This window comes from Phoca vitulina, unplaced genomic scaffold (genome assembly GCF_004348235.1).
Source record: "Phoca vitulina isolate PV1807 unplaced genomic scaffold, GSC_HSeal_1.0 scaffold4, whole genome shotgun sequence".
NCBI lineage: Eukaryota > Metazoa > Chordata > Mammalia > Carnivora > Phocidae > Phoca > Phoca vitulina.
The window spans coordinates 74,581,866-74,608,707 of NW_022589707.1; the positions used below are offsets into that span (position 1 = coordinate 74,581,866).

Consider the following 26,842-nt stretch of genomic DNA (forward strand, 5'->3'; position numbering starts at 1 on the left):
TTACAGTGTTAATATGGGAGTCAGAAGACATAGCTTCTCTGTTTTAAGGTAGATGTGGGACTTCGGGTGCGTATCAAAATTTCTACTGGACCCATTTTTCTCAATGCATGGAATGAAGAGATATGCACAGGTAACTGGTTGATTTCTGAGGTTTTATTCTACTGCACAGTTGTGTGATGTTTAAAACCACCTACAAGAAATCTTATGCAGGATAACAGGTTGGAGTGTTTATTCTCATTTTGCCTCTTTTAGCAAATGAATGTGTTCAGCTGAAGTTCAGTTACAAGTATCTATACAGCTTTAAAATTGTTTTTAATATTTGCAAATAAAAACATGGAATAAAATCTCTAATTCTTAGGAACAATTTATAAGTATTAAAATATGAGGCATAAACCTAAATATTTAATTATTTGAAACATTTATCCATTTCCAAGAAATAAAATTCCCTTAGTACCCCTTGGCCCAGAAAATAATTTTAGTGATGACCAGTTTGGAAGGAAGAGATTATTTCGGGACGCCCTCAGCCTATGTGAACATGCTGTTTTAATGTCTATATTTGACTCTGTAACATGATCTCATCATACAAGAATGGAATGGTTATTGTGAACTATGACCCAGAATCATTGTGACTATGGGACTTGATAAGTTATTTTGGAAATAACTTTATAATAGAGTTTCAGATAATAAATGAGATTTTAGAGAGATTTACTTTTCTTCAGAAATTTTCCTGTTAATGCTGTAGCTGACTATACTAGACCTTCATATAAAAGACTGGAGTCACTACATAGAGCAAGAAATGTTCCAGATACCTTTTGTAAAGTCTTCCAAAGAAAATACTCATATTTCATATGTAGTTTCATTAAAAAAAAAACCCTTACCTACTATTTTTTAAACATGACTGATTATTCTGCTTACCCAAGAAAGGTCATGAATGATCAACTAACCCAGAAAGAATCATTTTATAATAAGATGCCCTCTAGACTCAGAAATACTTTTGGAAATGTGCCAGATCTTAGTGTTGTCAGTATGATTCACAATTAAATATAATAGAGATGAGCTCCTTTTCTCAGTCTCAGATTTTCTCCAAAGTTCTTTTCCCCCCAATATTTCCATTCCGATTCAACAAAATGTAAGACTAAATACACCTGCATGAACAAGCAAGGGAGTTCCTATTGGGTCCATCGGCTTTCCTCCCACATCCCTATCACTCTGTAATTTTCCATATAGCAAAATTATTAACATAAATATAAATATAAACATAAATATAAATAATATAAATATAAATATGGAGAAGTGAGATATTCTCCAAATATGTCAGCTATAGAGGTTGATGCTATAATTTCTCATGTCCACATCTACTGCTAGAGAATTTAAAACAAAACTACCAAGAACAGTTTTATAATCTTGCCAGATAACTTTTTTATTTTTCCAAAGTAATGCACAGCCTGGAGCAAAATAGCAAATTTTCTGAAGCCAGCAAACCAAGATATTGTACAAAGCTCATCGATTTGCTCTTACCACTGTTGCAAACAAGCAATGCTCAGCCATGCAAAATAACATAGCCAGTTGTCTTCTGAAGATAGGTGAGGTGATAATGTGATTTTTATTTGATCCCCAAAAGTTTTACTCTTGGACATAGCAGTCACTATTAAATGAGATGGTTTTGCCCCATCTGTCAAAGAAAGATTAGCAAATTACTGTGGTTGATTTTGCATTCATCAAATTTTATGCTGTGTGGTGTAGACCACACTAGTATAAAGCCATGAGGAGAAGTATGCCGGAGGCTTACCCAAGAGGAAGAATCCATTTATCCCCACCAGGCAATAAAATTTCATTTCCCATAGCTTTGCCACTCTGATATCCTGGCTATATAAGGTGGGCAGCCGTTGCAGATAAACTGCAGGAACTAGAAACACTTAGATAGGCTGAGACAATACAGATTCATTGTGAGGTAGAATTCAATTTAGCTGTCATTATATCTGTTTATCACGGCTTAAGAAAATAGTGCCAATCGGGGAGAAATGTTGCAATGTGAAAAATATAATATACAAGACAGAGGGCAAAATTTTAGTTTTGAAGCACGAATTTAAAGAATTCATTTATTTCATTGAAATTCTACGATTAGGCACTCTTCTAGATGCTTTAGATCCATCAGGGAACAAAACAAAAACCCCCGCCCTTGTGCAGTTGACCTCACAGCATTGGAAGACAGACAAGAAAAATTAAAAACAGCATGTGAGTAATTTGTAAGTTTGTAGAACAAGATAAGCGCTAGGAAAAACTGGAGTAGGGAAAATAGATTAAAGTGAGTGACAGTGGAGTTAAAAATTGAAACAGGGTAAGCAGGGTCCTCCGATTCAGTATATATTTTGATATAAATTTAAATAAAATTCTGAGATTCAGGGTTACCAAAAGTCATATTACTTTTGCTTACATAAAAACAGAGGTAAAACAAGGCAGTTGACTGCCATGCTGGTAAGGGATATATATGTTTATTAGTTTTCCTGAATTGGGATTTTTCCTGGGAAATTTTAAAACTGCCAAAATTAACAGGCACACAGAGACTTCGAATGTGTCTGTGACCCAATTTTTGGAGCTGACAGTAATATATCGGTTTCTTGCTTCTCTTAAAGATACAAAAATTAGGATGAGAAAACAAAAAAATCTACTCATTGGTATTTTAGTTCAGGTGCTTGGTCACATACCATATTTTAATGTCAAATTTCCAAGAAAAGTTTAGTTGTAACCTGAGGATACATCCTAAAAAATATTTCATATCAGTTACAAAATACTGAATTTCCCCCCCAATACTTTCAAGATTTATTGGTGATTGTATCTAAAAATTTTATGAACAAATTTGTATTATCAGGTTTTGCCAACTCTTGGTGACTCTCTGCTTTCCTCCTATCTATAAAATCAGAACATTCAAAGTTCAAGTGGTTGCCTGAATTTTCTCCTTTCCATAAAGATAAATACATATTTATCACATACACTAAAGATAAATACATAGGTATTTATCACATAAATACACTAAAAGGTATGTCATTATATCCCATTTTATCTATACAATATGTCCTACATCTTGCAGTAATTTTAACCAAATTCTCCCATCATTTTCACTCTCAAGAATCATATCCATTTTTAGACTCTTCATATGGCAGCCATCCTCACATTAGTCATCATTTTAATCAACACTCTTACATGAACATTCCTGAGTCCCACTGCATTTATCTTGTTTAAAGTATAACTATAAATATGTAATATCCTACTTCATAAAACACACATTAATGATATTATGGCACTATTAGACCTCAAAAATTGTTGGTGTTTTATGTTCTGTATTATTCTGGATAATGACCTACAATGTTGTTGTTCTAAGTTGGTGAGGATGTATGTTTTTTAAGCAAGATTGAGATAAAATCTATATATAATAAACTACAAATACTGAAAGGGTACAACTTGATGAGTTTTGATAGACGTACACACCATGAAATCATTATTACCATGATTAAAGATGCTGAACATTTTCATCACCCCCAAATTTTCCTCAAGTGCCTTTACAATCCTTGCCTTTCTCCTCTCCCGTGAGTGGGAAGCACTGGTCTGCATTCTGTCACTATGCTTTGGTTTGTACTTTCTAGAGTTTTATATAAATGAAATAAATATACTATGGAATATATGGGATAAATATACTTTTTTGTGTCTTCTCTCACTCAGCATAATCATTTTAAGTTTATTAATGTTGTTGCACGAGTCAATAATGTGTTCCTTTTTACTGCTTGTAGCATTTCATTATAAAGATAGGCTACATTTTATTATCCCTGTTAATGGGCATCTGGGTATTACTGCTCTGGGGCTATCAAATAAGTGTCATGACCATTCATGTACAAATCCTTGTGAGGATGTACATTTTCATTTATTTGAAGTAAATGCCTAGGAGTATAATGACTGGATCATATGATAGGTTTATGTTTAACATCTTAGGAGCTGCCAACTACATTCCAAAGTAGCTATACTATGTACTCTTCTAACAGCAATGCTAGAGTCTTCCAGTTGCTCTATGTCCTTGTCAATAGTTGGTATTGTGAATCTTAAATTTTAGCCAACTTTACTGGCTATGTAATGCCATCTCTCTATGCTGCTATTTGCACTTCCTCAATTCCTAGTAATATTGGGCATCTTTTTATAAGATTATTAGTCACATATATCTCTTTTTGAGAAACATCAATTTAATTTTTTTTGCCTAATTTTTATTAGATTTTTATGTCTTCTCATTATGAACTTACAATAGTTTTTATAAATCTGGTTACCTGTCCTTTGCCTGACATACATGGTGTGAACGTTTCCTCCTAGGAAACATTGGCTTGTCGTTTTATTTTCTTGATAGTGTTTGGAGAGCAAACATTTTTAACCATGAACAAGTCCAACTTATCAATTTTCAATTTTTTGTTGTTTTGGTTTTTTTTTTTTTATGTCCTATCTAAGAGCATTTTGACTACTTCAAGTTTGGAAAGATGTTGCATCTACATATTGCTCTAGAACTTTTAGAGTTTCATTATACACAAAAACACATACATGTTTATGAATCAGTTCGAATTAATTTTGGCTTACTGTTATATAAAAGTCAGTGTTGTTTTTCCACATGAACACCCAGTTGCTTCAGCATCATTCACCTAGTACATGTCGGGTATCTTGACACTGTTCTCTTTACAAAACACCACAGAATTTCTTTCATCCCTGGATTCTTAAGTACATTGCTCTATGTTTTATTTTGCATGGTAGTTGGCAGATAAATTCATGCTTATTATGTCATTATAGTCTTCTAATAATCTTGTGAGGTAAATATTCTCAGTTTATAGATAAGGAAATTAAGAGGCTAACGAATTTACCAAAGATATCGCAGCTCCACACAAACACATATGTGTGCACACATGGGGACAGAGCCAAATCCTCAAACCTAGGTCACTTCATTTCAGTACTTCTTGGGTTTCATTTCCCAAGTCAACACTCATTAATGGCAAAGGACACTCGAGAAATATGCTCAAAAGGCCTTGAGACATAGCTGGAAACAATCAGATTTTTTCATCAAAGTTTCATCTTTTGTATTTTAAAAATCATGTGAATTTTGGGGCGCTTGGGTAGTTCAGTTGCTTTAGTGTCTGCCTTCAGCTCAGGCATGATCCCGAGGTCCTGGGATCGAGCCCAGCATCAGGCTCTCTGCTCAGCAGGGAGTCTGCTTCTCCCTCTCCCTCTGCCCCTTCTCCCTGCTCATTCTCTCTCTCTAATAAATAAAATCTTTAAAAAAATCATGTGAATTTTGCATCTCTTTATACAATGTTTGCCAAACATACCAAAATAAAGTTGTATATTGTATATCATCAACTAAAATAAACGTTCCAGGTAAATGCAACTGGTTCTCTATGGTATTACTGCCACCCCTTGTTCCTCCCCCTGGAGTATGCAATCCATTTGCAGATACTCCTGCATCATTGTTATCTGCAGGCTCTTTAGGTTTGCTTAGTGTTGTTAGTGTTATTAACTCCTTTATTTAAGCAGAAGAGAAAACACCTATGTACCAAGGTAAACACAATAATAAAGACAAGAGTCCATTCTTCAATTAGAATAGGCTTCAAACAATTCTGGAAATAAAAGACAATTGTCTAGTGTTCTTTTTTATTGCTATTTAATTAAATAGGATATATGAGGAGACATTCTGGGAGACAGAGTTTTCTAGAGACTGCAAAGTTGGGACCACTTTCCTTGGGGTGCAAACCCAGGAGACATGAGCTTTCCAAATTATGTTCAAATGCAATAATATTTTTTTTTTTCCTGAGAGTATATGATTCTTGTTTTAGAAGATACCCTTTCCCTTGAAGCCAGACCTATATCTGGATTTAACATCAGTCATAGAGGGTTTTATTTTCTTCTGCTCTCCTGGAAAGTAGGCAGCTAATATCTTTCAAGACTTGACAGAGATTATTTTTCTTCTTTATATAGGAGAGTTGTCTGGTCAAGATTTACCCACAAGAAAGTGACAATCCCAGAGTTTATTATCTATATGAATTTAGTGTAGCAATTGATAACACTCCCCTCTTTCTGTTGCAGGTGCCGGAGAATCTGGAAAAAGTACGATCGTTAAACAAATGAAGTAGGTATACCCTATTTTACATGTTTGATATTTGAAGTCTGTCTGTGTACTCGACCAGTCTGAAAAGAAATACTTTGGGAAAATCCGACTGATGGTCTATCCGGGCAGGTGGTGGCAGGGCTAGTTCAATTCCCGTGCAAGCGTCCCTCCTATCCTTTAGCAGGGAGTGTAACTTATGTGTGGTATTGGAATTTCCATTTTTCTTTTAAATTTTGCCTCTCAACAAGATGAATACTCAAAGCAGTCATGTTTTAAATATATTAATCTGGGCCTAATCTAGGGCTTCGGTATTGTGGGCAGAAGCCATAAACATTTCAAAATATGTCCATCGATGACCCAATTGAATTTAAGAGGAAATGGTATTTTTAATTGGCATTTTGCCTACCTGGGAATAAAGCGCTTATTTAAAGTTATTACTATCGTGGATTTCAATTTATTTTTGCACTTCTTTTCTCTACTTTTTAAAAATCTTTTTATAATGAAATAACTAGACGTGGATTCCTTAATGAGACAACAAACACAAAAGTGCTAAAATTCAAGAATATAATGTCTAAATGAATAAAATTTCAATTGGTAAGTGGAGGTGATTATGTAAAACCTCATGGCTCTGTCACTGCTGGAGAATTTTCAAGGACAACTATTGCTATAGGAGAAGAAGATCATCTTTTTTTTTTGGCTAATTTTCCGTTCTATGTTGGAGGATCTTGTTCTTTGGAATATGTCACATGATGACATCATCCCAGTCAATGATGCGATTGTTTAGAATCTAAATCACTGGTCTTCTCTTTCTTTTCAAATAATAATGTCATGTAAGTCCCATACAAACAATTATTTAAGTCCCACTTTTGGAATTTCCTGACAGGTGTACTTGCAACCAAATTTTGTTCCTTTTCTTCTGTCTTTGAAGAACAGGACACTCCTTTCTCCTGATCATTGCTCAGACTGCTTTTGGGTTCTCGGCTCTATCCGTGCACCCAAATCATCTCACACCCCCCATCACATTCCCACTGGGTTCACCTGTTCTTTTCTTTCTGGTTCTAATCATGCTCGAATCCCTATCCTTTTTACCTCTTCATTCTCTATGAAGTTAAATGCAGTAAAACAAGACATAACCAATTATTTGGCTATTTAAAAATTAAAACTTTTAAATATATTAAACCATAAATAAGTTTTAAAAAAGAAAAGAAAAAATCTATAATGAATATGATATATAATTGACTATCATAATATAAACAGTCATATAGACTGGTAAGAAAAATTAGCTGCCCAATATATATAAATGGAAAGAGACTATGAACAGACAATTCACACAAGACAAAATTCAAATATCTATTCAAAGCAATAATGAGCTATGCTTTATCTTAGCAGATTAGCAAACAATTTTAAATAATATTACCCAATAAAGGTGAGGTTTGGAGAAGTTAATATTTCTCATTACTACCAGTAAAATAATTTGTTATAGCAAATTTATAGAAATAATTTTTGCAATCTACATAGGAAACTGGGAAAATAATAATTATTGATCTAAATATATTTCTGAGAATTTTAGTAAAATAATTTAAATTTGAAAAAGCACAAAAATAAAATAATGTAAACAAGAAAATATGAACATTTATGCCCCAAGAGATTTAGATTCGTCTTATTTAAAATAATGAAATATGAGATAGAATAAAGTACCCTAAATTAAAATAAAACACAAGGAAATAGATTGCAAAAGTATGGAACAATTCACCTTTCAATTGCAATATTTTGCATCCATTACAAGTTATAAGTATATGAGAAAGCTTTAATAGCAGAAAATACTTATGCTAGTTAAAAAAACTAAGATCCAAAATTGCATAAACATCTTTACCTCAACTATGACAAAATAGTTTTTCAAAAGGGAAGAATATAGGCCAATGTTCAATGATATTTATTTCTCAATACCGGGATTTAAAGTTACATTGCACCTTCATTTTGGTTTTTTTTGTTTTTTGTTTTTAGATTTTATTTATTTATTTGAGAGAGAGAGAATGAGAGACAGAGAGCATGAGAGGGAGGACGGTCAGAGGGAGAAGCAGACTCCCTGCCGAGCAGGGAGCCCGATGCGGGACTCGATCCTGGGACTCCAGGATCATGACCTGAGCCGAAGGCAGTCGCTTAACCAACTGAGCCACCCAGGCGCCCCGCACCTTCATTTTGAATACTGCTGGACTTTTCACATTTTCTACAATGAGCAAGTATTGCTTTTGTTAGTAACAAAGAGTATCCTCATTCTATCTCCTCCTTCCTTTTCTCAGTAGACTCTATGAAGAATCATTGCCATTAGGTCTCTTCATTCTTCCACCTTCCATTTGCTCTTAAACCATTTCCATCACTCCTGCCTCTGGCATGCCACATCAATTGCCCTTATAAACATCAGTATTATCTCCTAATTGCCATTTTGTCTGAAATGCTCATGAGTTCCTATTTTATTTTTTTAAGATTTTATTTATTTATGTGACACAGAGAGACACAGCGAGACAGGGAACACAAGCAGGGGGAGTGGGAGAAGCAGGCTCCCCACTGAGCAGAGAGCCCAACGAGGGGCTCGATCCCAGGACCCTGGGATCATGACCTGAGCCGAAGGCAGACGCTTAACAACTGAGCCACCCAGGCACCCCATCATGACTTCCTTTTTTTTATTTTTAATTTTATTTTATTATGTTATGTTAATCCCCATACATTACATCATTAGTTTTTGATGTAGTGTTCCATGATTCATTGTTTGTGTATAACACCCGGTGCCTATTTTAATTCCATTCAACTCCACTGGGCTTTTCTCTTCTAAAACTTCACCCTGGCTTTTAGAATAACTCTTTCCTGGTTTACTTCCTAATTGCCTGCTTTACTCTCAGATTCTCTGACCACATCCTAACTGCTGGTGTATCTAATGCACTTGGCCCCCTTCTCTGCTTACTTTATATCTTCAAATGAAAACTGCTAAGGTACAATGATTTTTACTCTCATCTTCAAGCGGACTGTCTCAGGATATTTCTTTCAAATTCACTTTGTCTAAACTAGGGAAGCAGGTACCTCCTGCTTCCTCCATATTCTATGGATAGGTCCAAATCAGAATAAACAACAGTAAGTTATCTCCCCATCTGGCCTCCTTGTCCCTACAATGAATTATAGCAGCACAGGTCTCTAAAACAATTAATCTGAGTGTAGATAGGTTGACATTCACTTTCTAAGTTTTGCCACATCGACACAACTCTTGTCTTCAAGGCTGTCATTTATCCCTATTGTTGCTGCCTTAGCTTAAAACCCCTGCATTTCTGAACTGGATTAATACAATACCCTGCAAAGCACTTTTCCCCTCCCTCCTCTTTCTTCCACTGCAATATCCACACCAACACCAACCGATTTCTTTAAAAAGAAAACTGCATCTCTTTCCCGAATTGTACTCTTCATGAACTATCAAGAACAGACTCCTTGAAGGATACATAAGATACTTTAGAATCCAGCTCTTAGCTGTCTCTTCATTCTAATGTCCCATGACCTCCCCCCTCCTGCTTTCTACACCGGAAGTGCTGAACTCACAGAGTTCCGTGGACTGCAGAAGGCAGTACAGTTTAGCAGCTAAGATCACAGGCTCCCAAACCAGACTGCATTCGTTGCCCAACTGTACCATGTACTGAATAAGTTAGGGGTAGTTCCTTCATTTATCTGTGCCTACATTACTCTCCTGTAAAATGTAGGTAACAATTTTACCTTCTTTAAAGGACTTATTGCAAGAAATGAGAAGACGTATAAAGGACTTAACACAATGCTTTGCACACACTGAGAGCTTGATGATGGTACCCATCTATGTGGTCATACTGAGCCTTCTGCCTAGAATGTTCTTCCTTTTCACTATCTGGAAATAACGACTTCTCCTTGAAAACTCAACTGATCATCACTGCTCCCAGGCAGTCTCCTGTGATCCCTTACACCTACTCCCAATAAAGTTTATCACTTTTTCTTTTCTAGTTTATGGTACCACATGCAGACATTGTGGTTATATACTATCACTGCATAAAAATGGATTTTATGCTCTACCTTTCTATAATCTAGTACTGTCCAATAGAATGTTCCGTGATGACAGGAAGATTCTCTGTCTGTGCTCTCCAATATGGCAGCTCCTAGTCATATGTGGCCATTAAGCATTTGAAATGTGGCTAGTGTGAATGAGGAATTATTTTAATTTTAATTAACATCTAGTGGCTACTGTATTGGACAGTGGAACTCTAGTCTATAGGTTTTTGGGGAGGAAAGAAAGTATAATTCATTCTTTTCAGCACATAATGCAGTATGTTACAGAAAATGCCCAGTAAAAGCTCATTAACTGGAACAGATTTAGGAATCAACTTGCAAGTAGAAAGCTCTATCTCACAGAAATGGATTTACGCAGTTCCTAGAAAAACAACGTTGCTTGAAGTCCCACTACGGCTGGATTTTTTAAAGTCTGCTCTTGCCATTTTGCTTTGTGATGTTTCCTTATCCTATGATAAAAAGATAGGAATCAGAACTTGTTCCAGTTAGAAAACCTAAATGCCCCCAAGTTTAGTGGTAACTGCCATTTTAATTTAGTAATTAAAATAACTTTCCAATTTCAGTTTTTGAGAAAGAACTGAGATTTAATGAACTTATTCTTGATCTATCCACAAAGACATTTTACTGCATTTTTCTACAACCTTTAGTTGTCTACTTTATTTACTTATTAAAGTTATGTGTTTAATATAGCAAGATAAACATGGCCATGCTTAAAATAGAAATACAGCAATTATTGGCAAGCAAATGGCAAAAACAGTCAATAATGGATATAGGGGCTACCTCTATTTTCACTGCAGAAATTCTTATATTTGGGTTTTAGGGGGGAGGGGGTGTGGGGGATAGGTTAGCCCAGTGATGGCTATTAAGGAGGGTACATACTGCATGGAGCACGGTGTTATACGCAAACAATGAATCATGGAACACTACATCAAAAACTAATGATGTAATGTATGGTGACTAACATAACATAATTAAAAAAAAGTTTTAATATCTTGGGGGGCATTTGTATTCTTTTTCCCCTATGCGAAAGCTTCTCTGTGTATAGATAAAACACAAACCCTTCAGAATATGACTTCCAAAATGATGCCTAATGTACACAAAGAACTTCAAAAACAACAACAACAAAAAGGAGCAATAACATATTATACAACAAAGAAGCAATAAAGTAATTAGCATATGCAGAGATTTTAGCTTTTGAAGGTAAATCTATTTCAATCTAACATTCCTAAACAATAAAACTTTGAGTTTTGATTGAGTGAATGGAAGGAAAAGAAGAGTTCAGCCAAATAAAGTGAGCCTTTCAACTTTGAGAACTAGTGGCACGAACACAGATGGAAAAGTAGCAAGGGATTTAATAGCATTTAATAGGTAATTACCTACATTAAAAAAAAAAGATGCCGTTGTTAATGCTATAAATAGAAAGCAGTCACTCCTATTTTCCAGTGTGTCTTAAGTGATAGGAAAAGGATTGAATGTTCTACTATATTACTTTGCTTCCTCTAGACATCGTGTTATAAAGACCAGTTTCAGAACTCTGTATGTATCTTTGTCCTGGGAAACTGGAAATTTGTTTTTTGAAAATAATAAGCTTTCTAAGTAAAATTCTCATGATTTACTCATTTTAAATACTGGTTTACTTTGGGCAAATTCTAAGTCCTCTTTATATTTTGCACAAGGAGCTCACAAAGAAAATATTGTATTAAGTCCCAATGATAATAATAAAAGTCCAAAGCCATGTAATTGTTCAGATTTAACATATACATATGGACAATATTTTCTGTAACAAATATATACTGGAATTTTAGTCAAGCAAATTATTGTTGATGTGTTTTAATATTATTTTAAAAAATTGCTCAACTCACAAAAGCTTTTCATGTTTAAATTATAGGATCATCCATAAGAATGGTTACAGTGAGCAAGAATGCATGGAGTTCAAAGCAGTAATATACAGTAATACATTGCAATCCATCCTAGCTATTGTGAAAGCCATGACTACCCTTGGGATTGATTATGTAAATCCCACAAGTGCAGTAAGTATGCAAATAATGACAGTTGTAGTCCTACAATGGAGTTTGAGCCGGAAAACAGAACTAAATTTGTAGTACTAATCTACACCAAAAATTTAAGAATATAAAATATGAATTTGGGGAACTTTAATTCTGTTTAGTGTAAGATATCCTTTTCTTCTTCAAATGAAACTTTGTGTGCCATAATATTATTCAGCATTTTTTCCTAGGAATCAAACCTAATATCAAATAATATACTGTATTAGAGTAAAATATTGATGTTTACTAAATACAGAAGAGTTCATCCCATAAAATCAAACTGCAATAGCTCTACTTTTATTTTCTTAGTTTAATTATGAGTCATTTCATAGAGTGATTATATTTATAACATTAGAGTAATAGTAATAATATTCTAATTATCATTATTGTTCAACAACAATTATAAGACAATGTTGGGCAGGGAAATGATTATTTTATAGTGTTAATTTTTTAAAAAAGAATTCAAAATTCTGTGACTAAGTAAGATTTTTATATAATAAATATACTCAAGTGGTCAGAGTTATGTTTACAAGGTAGCATCTAAACAGTTTCATTTCATTCTATTTTATATTTTGTAATATAATTATTTTATGTTAAAATACATTAAAAACCCACTTAGTTTCAAACAGTTTATGTGCAAGCATATAGAACTATTTTAGTTGGCAACTGAAACATATAGCGTTCTCCAAAGAACAATAGTTAACCACACGCAAAAAAGGAGTAATAGTGTACAATCAACAGGAAAACACTCATTTCCGTTTGTCCTGTCCTGGAGCAGCTGGGTGCCCCCAGATGATATCAATTGAACTGCTCCCAGTGTAACTTAGATACCTGGTACACTAACAATAAGAAAGAGAGGAACAGCATGTTAAGCACAGAGAGGAATATGACCCTTGTACTTTCCTCTTCCTACCCCTCCAGGAGTTTAGGGTTAGACCATGTAAATTACCATTGGACACCACTAGGATAAAAAGAAAAATACCTCTTTCGTGCTGTTAATTTTAAAGGAAATGGTAAACCCTCATCTTGTTCTGCCATTTTCCAACAAAGAGCACAAAAATTCTAAGTATGTTCTCAGGGCAGATCCTTTGTAAAGCAGAGTCAGGAGTTCGGCTAGACTCCTCTTCCATTTTTAGTTTTCCTCAAAGTGGGCTCCAGTAAGTCATCTCCTTCTTTAGGTTACAGTTTCCCACTCACGTGTAAGAGGGGAACTTACAAGAGCTCAACTCCAATATCCTTGCATTCTTTACCATTCCGTGACTTGGTGATCCCCTTTTTATTTAAGGGTAGTTTGGTTATCCCTCTGACCTTGGCTGTTCCTAAGGATCTGAGACTTTAAATTGGCCCTTCAGAAACAACCTGGTATAAGCCTCATATTTATAGATGTGAAAAATAAAGGCCAAAGAGGATTAGCAAGGTGGCTTGCATTGCATAGCCAGTGTTTTGGCAAAACCCACTTCCGGCTTCCATTAGAGCGCTTTTCCCAATGAAGGGATTTTTGTAAAAATACTTTTAATGATCAGGAATGATTGCTAATCCTCCACTGATTAACATCTTAATGATCTGGCATGCAGGTGGAGTGAAAATAATATAGACTCTGTAGATTGCTGCCACTATGCTGACAAAAAATTAAGATAAATGCAATTTATTCAAACTGTACATTAAGTGGTAAAAGAGTAATTTATGCAGCACTGAAGGACTGATACGACTTCTCAGGAGGACCTATGCCCTTAAGTGTCAAACATCAGTTGGCAGGTACCATGTAACTCAAATTTTGATTTCAGTTGTTGAAAACTATAGTAATTTCAGTGACCTTCTTTAGTATTTGATTTTAAGATTAATATACTCAATACCTGGCTTGAACTGTTTCTTTAACAGATTAATTGCTAAACATCTATGTGCGTGTACTCTGAAAGTAGTTTTCTATAGCTTTCAATTTAGCTATTTATATAATTTATATATTTTTACACTATAGCCCTAAAGGAAAATGTCCATAAGCTTTATTGGTTACTGGTTCTGTAAATTTGGATGAGTTACTTAATATCTCTACATTTGGGTTTCTTTATCCACAAAACTTTAGTGCTTTTTTCACTAAGTTTCAAGGACTATTACAGAAGCAAACAGAAATACAGGAAATCCACTTAAAAACAAAACAACTTTGGAGCTATTTGAAAAATGTGAGAAGTTGGGGCACCTGGGTGGCTCAGTCAGTTAAGCGTCTGCCTTCGGCTCAGGTCATGATTCTAGTAAATATTATTTATTTTCCAATAATCACTCCGAATGTAAGCTCATTAAAATTTATGTACTAAAATCTACACATCTAATATCATTTGAAAAAATTATATTAAACTATGATTTATATGGCAGACACCTGACTGGACATTGGGGATACCCTGAGGGATCAGCAGTAAATAAAATAGAAACAGTATCTGCTCTCAAGAGAGGGAAGTCTGAAGCTGAACAAGTAATTACAAAGCATCAGCTATTTCAAAAGTGCAGCACAGCTGGGATGGGGAGCCAAATCCTCATTTATGGAAAGAATTACTGAAAAAAGGAAATGCTATCACCAGTGGGGATAGGACAGAACTAGTACATTTCTTTTAAGAAGTGTTGTGTTTGTGAGCTCTGTAACATGTCCACACGTGTAAGTGGTTGAAAATGTGCCTGGGAAATTACTGGAGCTTTTAAAATATGAGAGTAAGATTATCAGTAGAAATCAGTTTTCCATCACTTTGGCTATTTATGTAGAAGACATCTTTTCATAATACTGGTTGATTTTGGTATTATATATTTTAAAAATTCAAATATGATTGGGGGGCCCAACTCCTTAAACACATGAATTTTGATTCTTTAAATTACCATGTCAGCCCTTTAACAACTGTAGAATAACTTCACGAATTAAAATTCCATATGTCCAATAAGATATTATTTATGGTTAAAGAAAACTGTATATTGTCAGGGATTCTCAACTCAGGCTGCGCATTTGAGCCACCTGCAAGATTTTCAAAAATACCTTTGTAGAATCTGACATCCAGAGGTTCTGCCTCATTTTGTTTGAGTTGAGGTCCTGGTATCAGTATTTTTAAAAAGTGCCCCACATGCTTAGAAGGCACAGCTGGTTTGAAAACCCCCACCATCGGCTTTACCTATGCAAGCAATAAGCTAAGTCATAAAAGGTCTTGAAAGACAAAAAACCAAGCGGATACGATGACCTGCCCTTTGGGGGAAGCACAAGGACTGAGATGGTGGTCGAAGAATACTTTATCACATTTACATGTTCAAGATGAGACTATTTTCATGATATCTATTCAAATAAAGTGTAAACTGAAATTGGAAAAAAAATTTTTAATGAAAGAGTGTATTAGAAATTAGTTTGGTTTGTAAAGGAATGCTGACAGGGCATGTCATTTTTTCCCTTTAGTGACAAACTAGTCTGAGCAGCTGTTTCACTGCATCCTAAATTTGTCCTAAATGGTACCTTAACAGTGAAAGGAGGCAAATGGGAGGATGCCAGCTAAGCTGGCTGGGTCATACTTCGCTGGATTTGCAGCCCTCTCTCACACCCAACTTATTGGGAAGAAGGACTTAAAAATTTACTCTGTGCCAATATATGAAAATGGGGTCAGTCCTTGGATTTGGGCCATTTACAACTTTTGACTTAATAGTCATCTGATCAATTTGGGTTAGCAATAAAAACTGAATGTGAAGACAGATGTAATAAGATTTTTAGTCTTAACAGGGCCTCTTTTTGACAATGAGAGACATACTTTCATTTTTAATGCAAAGAACAGATTTTTAATAAAATGGTGAAATAAACTATTATTAGTATTTTAACATAATAAATTGAATTGTATCAGAAAAACAGCAAGTTCTCATTGGCCGTTCTTCACTGGGAGCCATCTCACACTGCACAAAGTAGTCTAAGTCTGACTCTTCTTCTGATGCTCATTGTCTTTCTTGGTTTCGCAAATTAGCCTCCTAGTTTTGGATTCATTTGTAAAAGACACTATATTTTCTCCTTGAATTTTGACTGAGATCTCAATGGATTTACATTGAAATATTATTAATCCCTTTGACACCATATTCAGAAGTTAATGATATATTCCAAAATATCCTAATTTCACCATATAACGATACATAGTTTTTGCAACAGAGAACTCTTCACCCAGCCATTATAAGGACACTTAAGATTCCATTGACCTTAAGATACACTGAATAGATGTTCAACAAAATTATTACCTAAAAGAATAAGATAAAAATAATAAAATGAAAGTGCTCTATTAAAAAAAAGTTACGTGATTCCAAATAACAACACATTTTTATCATTGTCACAAAAACATTGTTCTAGGAAGACCAACAACAACTCTGTGCGATGGCGAACACTCTGCAAGATGGCGGGATGACACCCAAACTGGCCGAGGTAATAAAACGACTCTGGAGGGACCCTGGAGTTCAGGCCTGCTTTGAAAGGGCATCTGAGTATCACCTCAACGACTCAGCAGCTTAGTAAGTGAATGCGTTTGACAACAATTATAGTTGAAACATTTTATATTAGGAATTCTAATTCTTCAAACTCTGCTTTTGTAATCACCAATGAGGAATGCAAACAGCTTCACATTTTGTTAGACTAAAATAAAAAGTAATTGAAGAGAAATAAAGATCAAGGTGACATCATGAGATTTAAAAATCTAAGCAAAGGAGCATTTAAAATAACTAATTTTGAAACTATTTGCCTGAGACCCCTATTTTGCAAATATTTTCTCCCAATTGAAAGGAATTAATCACTGTGCACTGTGCTCAACATTAACGCAGATTGTTGACATCATGCTGAGGTTTTGGGCTATTCATTTCATTTCTAGTCCTATTGCTGAAATCATCTTCCAAAATAATTTTATTAATGACACATTCTTTCACTCCTTTGGTTCGATGATTAGGATGCTGAATTCTAGAAGGAAAATAATGATTTCCAAAACATTTGTGTATTGTGGGATTCTGTTTGAGTCTTGAGAGAGATTATATAATTTTCACAGCTACTATCATCCAGTTGGCAATTATCAGCCATAAGGAAGTTAGGAGGTTATGACAGTCTGAATAATTTCATTATCAAAATTATTTTAAATTTCTATTTTAGTAAGCAATTTTTAACCTGTGCTGTGTGTGCACATGTATGCAAATATAATTTAATTATTCTATATTAATTATATTTAGACATGCATAGCAATGTCTAAAAAGGTATAAATACAGTCCTTTTGATGAACTCCCAACAGAACATGTTAGTAATACTTTAAAAAATATATATACAGTAAAAATGAAACAAATGGAAGATTGTATGAAGACAGAACAATGAAACTTGCATGATACTTCAGACTTCTGATCATGATGGTCAGAAGGATTATAGAGAGAAAACAAACCATATAAATTTTAGGAAAAACTAATAACAACAACAGTCTTCTGTGATTACTCACTCATGTTCATTTTAAATTCTAAAGCCCTTGGAGGAAAGTCCACCAAAGTCTCTTTGGTGGAGTAGGGAATGCATATCATCATGTGATTACACAAACTCAAAGGATTATTTTATGTGTCCCAGCACCTAGCCACATCTTAATACTAACAGAACTCTCTGTAGTATAGAAAACACTGCTTTTCTATATAAATCATTGATAAGGGCAGTCACAATAAGAAATTGAATTGTGGAATAGTCTCCTAAAACGTTGTTTAACAAAATTCTAGGGAAGAAGTGAGAGATTAATGGTGTTGGCATATGTGCTGCCGAAACGAGCACAAGATAGTGTTGGGGACAAAGAATTCCTGTCCCCTCCAAGGTCCTTTTAGCTGGCCTAAGAATCATATTGACATGAGACAGGTTAACAGGAGAAAATAAAATGTAATAGGCATACCTACAGGGAATCTACATGGACGTGGAAATTTCAAAGTCAGGCGAAATGAGGTATATATGTTACTCTGAACTAAAGAGAAGGGGGTAGTGGTCTGGGACTTGAGAGGAAAGGAATGTGTTTCACAGAGCAATCAGAAGAGCAGATGTTTAGTAATTAGATGTTTGCCCTGCCACACAGATGGGTCACTCAGATAAAATGTATCTCTGCTAAACTGAGGGCAACGACTCTCAATTAAGATTCTTCTATGTAGTTGAGGGAGGGGCAAATGTTCTCTTGAGCCTCCAGGGTCTCAGGTGCCTTCAGCTCAAAATAATCCACATGCCAAAGTGGCACATTCTGGGGTACGGGGGGATGTGCTGTCCTGAACCCCTTCAATAGCTGTACTTAATAGATTTAGTTTTAGATATACTTTAGCAATTAAGCTTTATTTTTCCACTCAAATATTCTGTGTTTGCAATTATACTATCATTATGTTTACCAAACACTTTGCTCTTTATTAGCAAAAACATTTTACATATTGTATTGTTAAAATGGGTAGATGAAATGACATTTTATTTTCTAATCTTTCTAAACTTTAGTTTCAGTTTTTCTGTTTTGGCACACAAAATATAAAATTTACAGTGGAACTATCACATTATAGATTCATATTAAAAGCATTTCTCTGTTCAGGTTAAATGCAATTACACATTTGTACCCATTTTGTGAATGTTGCCCATATTATAATGGTTTTAAATACCCTGACTAATTTACAGAGCAGTAGAACAAGAAATCTGATCCACTCCTCCACCTTTACTCCCACCTCCATATCTAAGAAAATTTTCATTGTTAAAAACACCTCCAAATTTAAATATTATCATTTTCTGCCCCTAGAGGCCCTTAAAAGAAAGATTAAGTAAAACACAAAGAAAAATAGCTGAATGGCCATTGCTTTCTTCCAAAAATTAACGCTTTTTTTCAAATACTGCATCACATTCACATTTTAAAACTAAATACAATATCAGAGAGGTACCAAACCCATGTCTATGTCACATGTACGATACACCGCAATGGCCTCTTTCCCTCGCTCCCTCCCTCCGTTTTTCTTTCTCCTCTCCCTCTCTCTACCTTTTTCCCTTTTTCCTTTTTTTCTTTTTTCAGTCAAAATAGGATATTTATTATTTTTTCAAACCTAGAGCCTCTTCAGGGCGCCTGCGTGGTGCAGTCGGTTGACCTTCTGACTCTTGCTTTCGGCTTAGGTCCAGATCTCCGGGGTCAGGGCGAGATCTCAGGATTGTGAGACCCGCCCAGGTCAGGCTCCGTGCTAAGAAGGAGTCTGCTCAGGACTCACTCGCCCTCTGCCTCTGCCTCTGCCCCTCCCCCTTACTCCCCACCGCCACTCACCCTGCCCCCACCCCCACGCAGGTGTGCATGCACACGCGTTCTCTCACTCTCTCTCAAGTAAATAAATCTTAAAAAAAAAAAAAAAGAAAGAAAAAAAAAAACCCTATGGCCCCTTCAAGTTTAAGCTAACAAAGAGGTGAGTCCTAATCAGAGCAGGGAAGGTCATGTCCGTGGCAACAGGACACCAAACTGCCTTCATCAGCACTAGCAAACGGAAAGAAAAAGGGCATGACAGTGACAAACATGGGAAAGATTTTGTTATTAATACTTCATGGTTTACTGATCGAGGCCATCTAATGTGCTATTTAAATTCTACAAGCCTTAAGATTTAACAAAGACTAACAGGAAAAAAAAATACTATTTTTACATGATTAGAAAAAGAATCAGGTTTATTTATTTATATATTTATTTTTTAACGATTTGAGCTATATGTATTTTGGGCTTATGGCTTAAGTTCTAGACCACAGGCCTGAGCACTCAAATCTTGTACTTATTAAAAGCAGGCATCTTAAATGCAAATTTGTCACTCTGCTAATGCTTCTGCTTTGCTTGAAATCATTTGTATACGCAAATGAAAGTACATTAAAGGGTGCCTGGGTGGCTCAGTCGTTAAGCGTCTGCCTTCAGCTCAGGTCATGATCCCAGGGTCCTGGGATCGAGCCCCGCATCGGGCTCCCTGCTCAGCGGGAAGCCTGCTTCTCCCTCTCCCACTCCCCCTGCTTGTGTTCCCTCTCTCACTGTGTCTCTCTCTGTCAAATAAATAAATAAAATCTTTAAAAAAAAAAAAAAAAAGTACATTAAATGTGTCTTTACCAAAGTATTCACTTAGCTATCATTAAAATGAATTTAACCGCTATGTTGACAAGTTTGCTTTTGTTGTTGTTGTTCCTGCCTAAACCACCTGACCAAAAGTAGACTTTACCCTATGTGAAGACTTAGTCAGTAGGGAATTCACAAAGGGCCTGACTTCACAAAATAGAAAACAGATAAACTGGAAAAATCTTCTAATATTTTCTTCTGATAGATCTGTATCTTGATTTGTCTCTTGCTTTTAAGAAAAATTCAGCTTTTTTAGAATCAAGCATGGTGATAAATTTTCACATCACACATACATATGTTTCTGAACTATGATCGCCTATTTGTCATTTGGCCAAAATCCCTTTGGGGCATTCACTCCGTTTGTTTCGGCTCAAAAGCAGAAAGATCCTCCAAGAATAAATTATCCATATTGATGTTGAATTTATTTTTTTAAAAAATGACGACATAGTTTTGCTGTTTAAGGCATTGTGTGAGGTGCTAACACGTAACAACTCTTCAACTAAGTCCCTGAAAAATTCAACTTTTGAATAATGTGTAATATTTAGCTGGATTCTACCCCTCGAATTCTGTCGGGATGGATGTATACCCGTCACGATCTTCCTGTTTAGCTACATAATGTAAACTTCATTTAATATAATGGCCAATTTTGTCATAGAAACCTTACCAGACTTTTACTATCTCTATTTAGCATTTTCACAGAAATAGCCATATTGCTAAGCCACTGAAGCCTTAGTATTGAAAGTCTAGAAAAGTGGTTGTCAAATGTTTTGAAAGCAATGAAATACTTTTAGTTTAAAGACATGATCTGGTTTCAAGAAGGAGGCAAAGAGCAGTTCCTTTCCTCTCATCTAACAGACTCTAATAGAGCACACAGTTTACTCAGACCTGTTCCTCCTTCTCAGGACCCCTAGATCCTGTGGGCAAAAAGAGGGCAGTATTCAGCTTGGTAACGGTAGGGTTTTTAAATATGTTCTCCAGGAAAGAGTTAAGGACACTGACACATGGGTGGAAGAGAAGAGTAGTAGGAGTGGGTGTAATGTCTAAGTTCAGCCTTCTGTCCCCTGGATGGGTCACCAATGTCATGAGTTAGTTCCATTGTGAACCAGCAAGAAAGTCAAAAGTTTTTTGTTGTTTTCTTTTTTTAACTTCATTAACTGTATATAATCATGGCACTTAACACAAATGGTCCAGAGCCCTAAGCTAGACAATCTGTGGAGAACAACATTATTGCAACCAATTACTCTCTTAAAATTCAAAGTGCCTAAATTCAAACCACAGCATTTTTAGGATAGTCTAGTGCCTAGCATTACATGATAGCATTTTTTTTTGGATGATCAAAACCCAAAAATAGAACTTTTCTCTGAAATATATCCATACACCATCAATTCTGTTACATACACCTCATAAAACACAGGCTAAGGCAGCATCAGTCTAGCAATCGGTATAAGAGGCCTCCATGGGTCAGCTGTGCACCACACTTAGCCCTCGGCCACAACCAGCCACCAAGCTCTGATGAGCGGAATTTAAAAAGCACCAGTCTGGAGCTTAGTAATTTTAATGGACCTTGAAGTAAAGCTTCATTTGTACCGAATCCTGGTCTGTTCAAACATAAATTTAAAAAATATATGCTATTTTTGTTGTTTTATTAGCTATCTGAATGATGTCGACAGAATCACAGCTCCTGGATATGTCCCAAATGAGCAAGATGTGCTACATTCTCGAGTGAAAACAACCGGAATCATTGAAACTCAATTCTCCTTTAAAGATTTGCATTTCAGGTATGCACCATGTCTTTTCTAACCATCAACAAAAATATTCAATATTTTTTCACAGAGAAAGGTCTAACCCAGATTCGAGCCAAGTGAGCGCTTGGGCATCCTTCCCAGGCCTGGTTCGCTTTCACTACCACGTGCTCGTACTGCCTTCCTGTGACCCTACACCTACCCTTCATCCTAAGCTCCATCCCTCCCTCCAAGAAACATGCCTTGTCTTAACTAGGTGAATGCTTGATTTCATTTTCCTCTAGAAACTGATATCCTACTTTGAAAAAAAAGAAGACAGAGAAAAAGAAAAAATATATTTAAATAAAATTTAAGTAACAGGTGCTATAGATAGTATGTCCTTTGCCATCCAATCTCCCATTTGCCTGAAATATTCTTATTCATTTCCTTAATTTAAAAAATGCAAATAATTGAGAGAACTATTTGAATGTGATGCTATTTACTGAAATAACAAGACCTATTTTATAAGCATGGTTTGGGTATGAAAATGAGTCCACTATTTTTATTGCCGTCACATTATCAAGACCTTTCTAGAAATGCTATTGCAAAACCACTCATCTACTATACCAAGAAATGGAAATCCAAACCGTAGTTGTTATAAAATGTCACGACACTTAAGTGCCTCTCCCTGCGGATTGTGGATAAGATGGACTATTAAACATCAAAACCAGGTTCCAGATGTACCACTTAATAAATGAAAAAATTAATTAAAAATGCAATTAATAAACTCATTCATGTATGCAAACTGGGAATATTTTTTAAAAGTAGAAACACCGAACAGAAGTGACATGAATTATCTGTATCCATTTGTGAAGCAAAACTTACTTCAGTGGGATAAAAGCTTTAAAAATTTTTTTATTATTGGGGCACCTGGGTGGCTCAGTAGTTAAGCGTCTGCCTTCGGCTCAGGTCGTGATCCCAGGGTCCTGGGATCGAGCCCTGCATCGGGCTCCCTGCTCAGAGGGAAGCCTGCTTCTCCCTCTCCCACTGCCCCTGCTTGTGTTCCTGCTGTCGCTATCTCTCTCTCTGTCAAATAAATAAATATAATCTTAAAAACAAACAAAAAATTTATTATTAACATTGGTGAGACAGAATATCTAACTAGAATAGATGTTATATAGATAGCCAGTATATTTCCAAGTTAATATCAAAGAAAGCTCTTCAAAATTTACACCTGAATTTCAGGTCCACAAATAGTGAATTTTCTGACAGATGAGTCAAAGATCAAACCAGGATAAAGAGACTGCCAAGATTTAGGTCGACATCTACTCTTGGCAGATGTAAGCAGTTTGTCTTCAGTCCTGTCATGGCTGCTGTACAATTCCTCTTTGGCAACTACTTTCTCCAGACTCCTTGTTTTCGATCCAGTTTCTAAGGTTTTCCTATGGGAATCCAAGTCCAATTGCTTGGACCGTTTGCCCCTCCTAAGCCCGTCAAAGCATTACACAAGTTAATGGAATTTTCTAGAGTTTAGACTGGATCATGAACCAGTTATGAAAATTACTATCACATATTGAATACCTAGAAGTTTACAACTCCAGTCAGTCTATGCAACACCAATTTAGTATCTTCTCTGAAATAGTCACTATCATAAATTATCTGCTGTATATATCTGTTCCTTGAACATTCCAAACCTAGGGCCTTTGTACTTGCTGTTCTCTTTGCCTAAAATGCTCTGACCCTGGATCTCTGCAAGGACTGGCTCCTTGTTATCATTGAGTTCCGAAATGAGATGCTGTCTCCTCATGGAGGCTTGATCATTCTGTCTGCCATCCCTGCATATACTTGTCACTACTATACCCAATAGTGTGCTGGTAAACATATCAGTAGGCTCTCTGGGACAGGGGGAGAAGGAAAACCCGATGTGTGGCCCCTGCAGCTTCCCTTGGTATAAAAATACCAATACTCAACAATGGCTAATTGCAACCTAGCAATGTGAGGTCACTAAGGGCGGTACCAGGAAGAAACACAAACAGCTCTCACTTGCCATACCAATGTGAGCCTGCCTTCAAGGATTGAAATATCACACTATTTTGTCCTTTAAAAAAAAAAAAATCCTTACTAATATGTGAAATCGACTTCTTTATTTGCTTGCTCTTTGGTTTCTGTTTCTGTCTCATATGCTCTGAGCTCCCGGAGGGTAGGGGCCACGTCTTCACAGTACCATCTCATGTGATTATCATGGTGGCTATCACAGAGTAGGCTTACAGTCAGTTCTTGCCGGATGAATAAATGTGCCATGCCAATCACTGTATGGACCCTATTTGTACACACCCCTTGTAACATGTTGAACTGAGCAATGCTGCCCTTATGTTGGACAAAGAGTGAAAAAAAAAAAAAAATGAAGGCTAAAATGAGGTAAAAGATTTCCCCACGATCATACATAGAAGTGCTAGAAATGTGAATAGAACACATCTTTCTAACTTCCAAGACCACACTTCTTCCACTGCATATCTCTGTGCGCTACGAGGTAAATTGGAGCAGAAACCGTTCTTTCTTCCACTGAGTAAATGCTCCTTCCAATGTTGTTGGTCCTCCGTGACTCCCTTCAGAGAGAAGAGGGAACAGGGAAGAAAACGACAGCCTGCTGGGGAGCTGTCTCTGAGTTGACGGCTTGGTACCTTCGCACATCTGTGCTTCTGAATCCAAGGGACGTGACGACTACCAATGAGCACCCAAAACCTCAGAAAGTCACATTCATTTCCTGGAACATCTATTTCTCTCAGTACCAAATAATAGTCAGAAAATTTTAAAAATTATATTCTGAGTAGAATACAGTATTTGCATTAATTTTTAAAAAATAAAACATCATTTTAAAGATATATGACCTCATAATAGGCCTCTTCAGATTATACCTCTAAACTCCCATTGGTGCATCATCATCTTCCTGTCCTTTTGCAGTTCTGTGGTTTGTGAGACTGTCTGAGTCCTGCAGGTAGGTGAGTGCCTACGCTGCTTTCATATCTCGCTGGCCCTTACGAAGGAGCAGGAAAGGTCCTGTTAGATCCTCTATGACAGCATCAGTGCTGAAAATGGAAGGTGTTTGTGAACTGGATTGTAAAGGCAAGTTAGGACTTCTTTTGACATAACATTCTCTATACTACACAACCACTACCTCTTTGCCATTCATTAAAACAGGTTTTTAACTCTTTTAATAGGTTCTGTATTTCCTCCCGCTCAAGAGGGTCTGTTAACAAAAGGCATCTTCTATAAAGAAACGGAGAATATTAATTACTCAAATGCAGGGAGTTTCTCTAAACACAAATATTTAAACAATGAAATTTTGAAAATATTTAGGTTTTACTACAAAATATAAAAAAGGCAACTCTTCTTTCTTAAGGAACTATTTAAAATCACTTAATTACATTTTTAAGTTTGATCACAGCAACTGAGATATATTAATCCCTTAATAAATTCCCACAGTTAAATAACTTTTTTTTTTGAAGGGTTGAATAGGATTATCTAAAAATGCACACAGGCTTTTGTAGTGTAAAATTTGGTAGTATTTCAAAACAGAAAGTATAAAAATAAGATACCTTCCAACTTCATTTCAGTAAGTGCCCAGGTATTAAAATATATTGCATTAGCATTGATTTGTATTCACATAGCATACATCATCCTATGATTATTTAAAACTAAAGATTTAATTTGCATATTAAATTAGAGAACTCTAGAATTTTAAACAGGAACATCAAAATGAAAAATTCTCTCTGCCAATATACTGTATCATCTTCCTGTATCACCTAATTTAATGGAAATTACCTTAGAGTTCTTATCAAACCAGAACTCCAACAGTCAAACATAAAAGAAATTATTTTTACAGATGTGAAAGTACTATGTTAATGGAAAACACAAGTGTGAACTCTTTTATTTGTTATAAAATAATTCCTCAGGACAAAGAACTTAAAGATTTACAAGACTTTATCAAACAATTATAGAGAAGTCGCTTTCTTCCTAATTGTTCCACAATTAAAGAGAGAACTGAAAGGACATAAAACTATGTGGAAGTCAAAGAAGAGAAGTCAGCAGCTATAACAATGTGGAGCTTTAGGTTTTGTAAGTTCAACATAACTATTCTCAACAACGTTTGAGTGGATCTATGATATGACATAAATTATAATTTTCTTGAATTTTAAATTGATCATGTGCACTGGGTTCCTTTCTGTGGGGGTATAAGCTTAGGAGTGAGTCTGATTGTCTACCCAGCTGCTAGATCCCAAATTAGCATTGTCATTGTCTATTAAATCTCACAGAGCAATAACTCATATATAACTATCTATTTGTTTCAGGTATGTTCATGGTCAATATTATCCAAACAGTAAGCTTTATAACGTGTCTAATTTATTCTAGTAATATATTTTAATGATTTTATGAATTATGTTATTCAATAATTAGAGGATTATCTAGTGGGCATTTTAAGTTCCGAACAGACACACACACATTGGTAGAAAGTACATCATGTTATTAACAACTATGAGCATTTAGAGACCTGACTTTTTTATGGTTATAAGTCCTTTTGATTCCGTTTTTTAATCACAAGCAATTGAGGGATCTAGAATGATCTCTGTGCATATCTCTTTTGTCTGAAAATATTTACCCTGATCTATTTTCAGAACTTGGCACAAGGGAAAGACTTGGTTAGGCCACTTTGTTATGTGTGTATAGTGATGACACAGATTTATATGGCCATCTTAAGAAGTTATGCCAATTCTGATACAA

General features: G+C 35.6%; 1 protein-coding gene across 1 annotated transcript in view; it reads left to right on the top strand.

Moving 5' to 3' along the window:
• The window catches only part of GNAT3 (G protein subunit alpha transducin 3), a 53,460-nt gene that overhangs the window by 16,047 nt on the left and 10,571 nt on the right, over positions 1–26,842 (top strand). The window contains exons 2-5 of the mRNA XM_032402290.1: positions 6,106–6,148; positions 12,090–12,231; positions 16,595–16,752; positions 21,992–22,120. Coding sequence (XP_032258181.1) covers positions 6,106–6,148; positions 12,090–12,231; positions 16,595–16,752; positions 21,992–22,120 — 472 coding nt within the window. The remainder of the gene's footprint in view (positions 1–6,105; positions 6,149–12,089; positions 12,232–16,594; positions 16,753–21,991; positions 22,121–26,842) is intronic.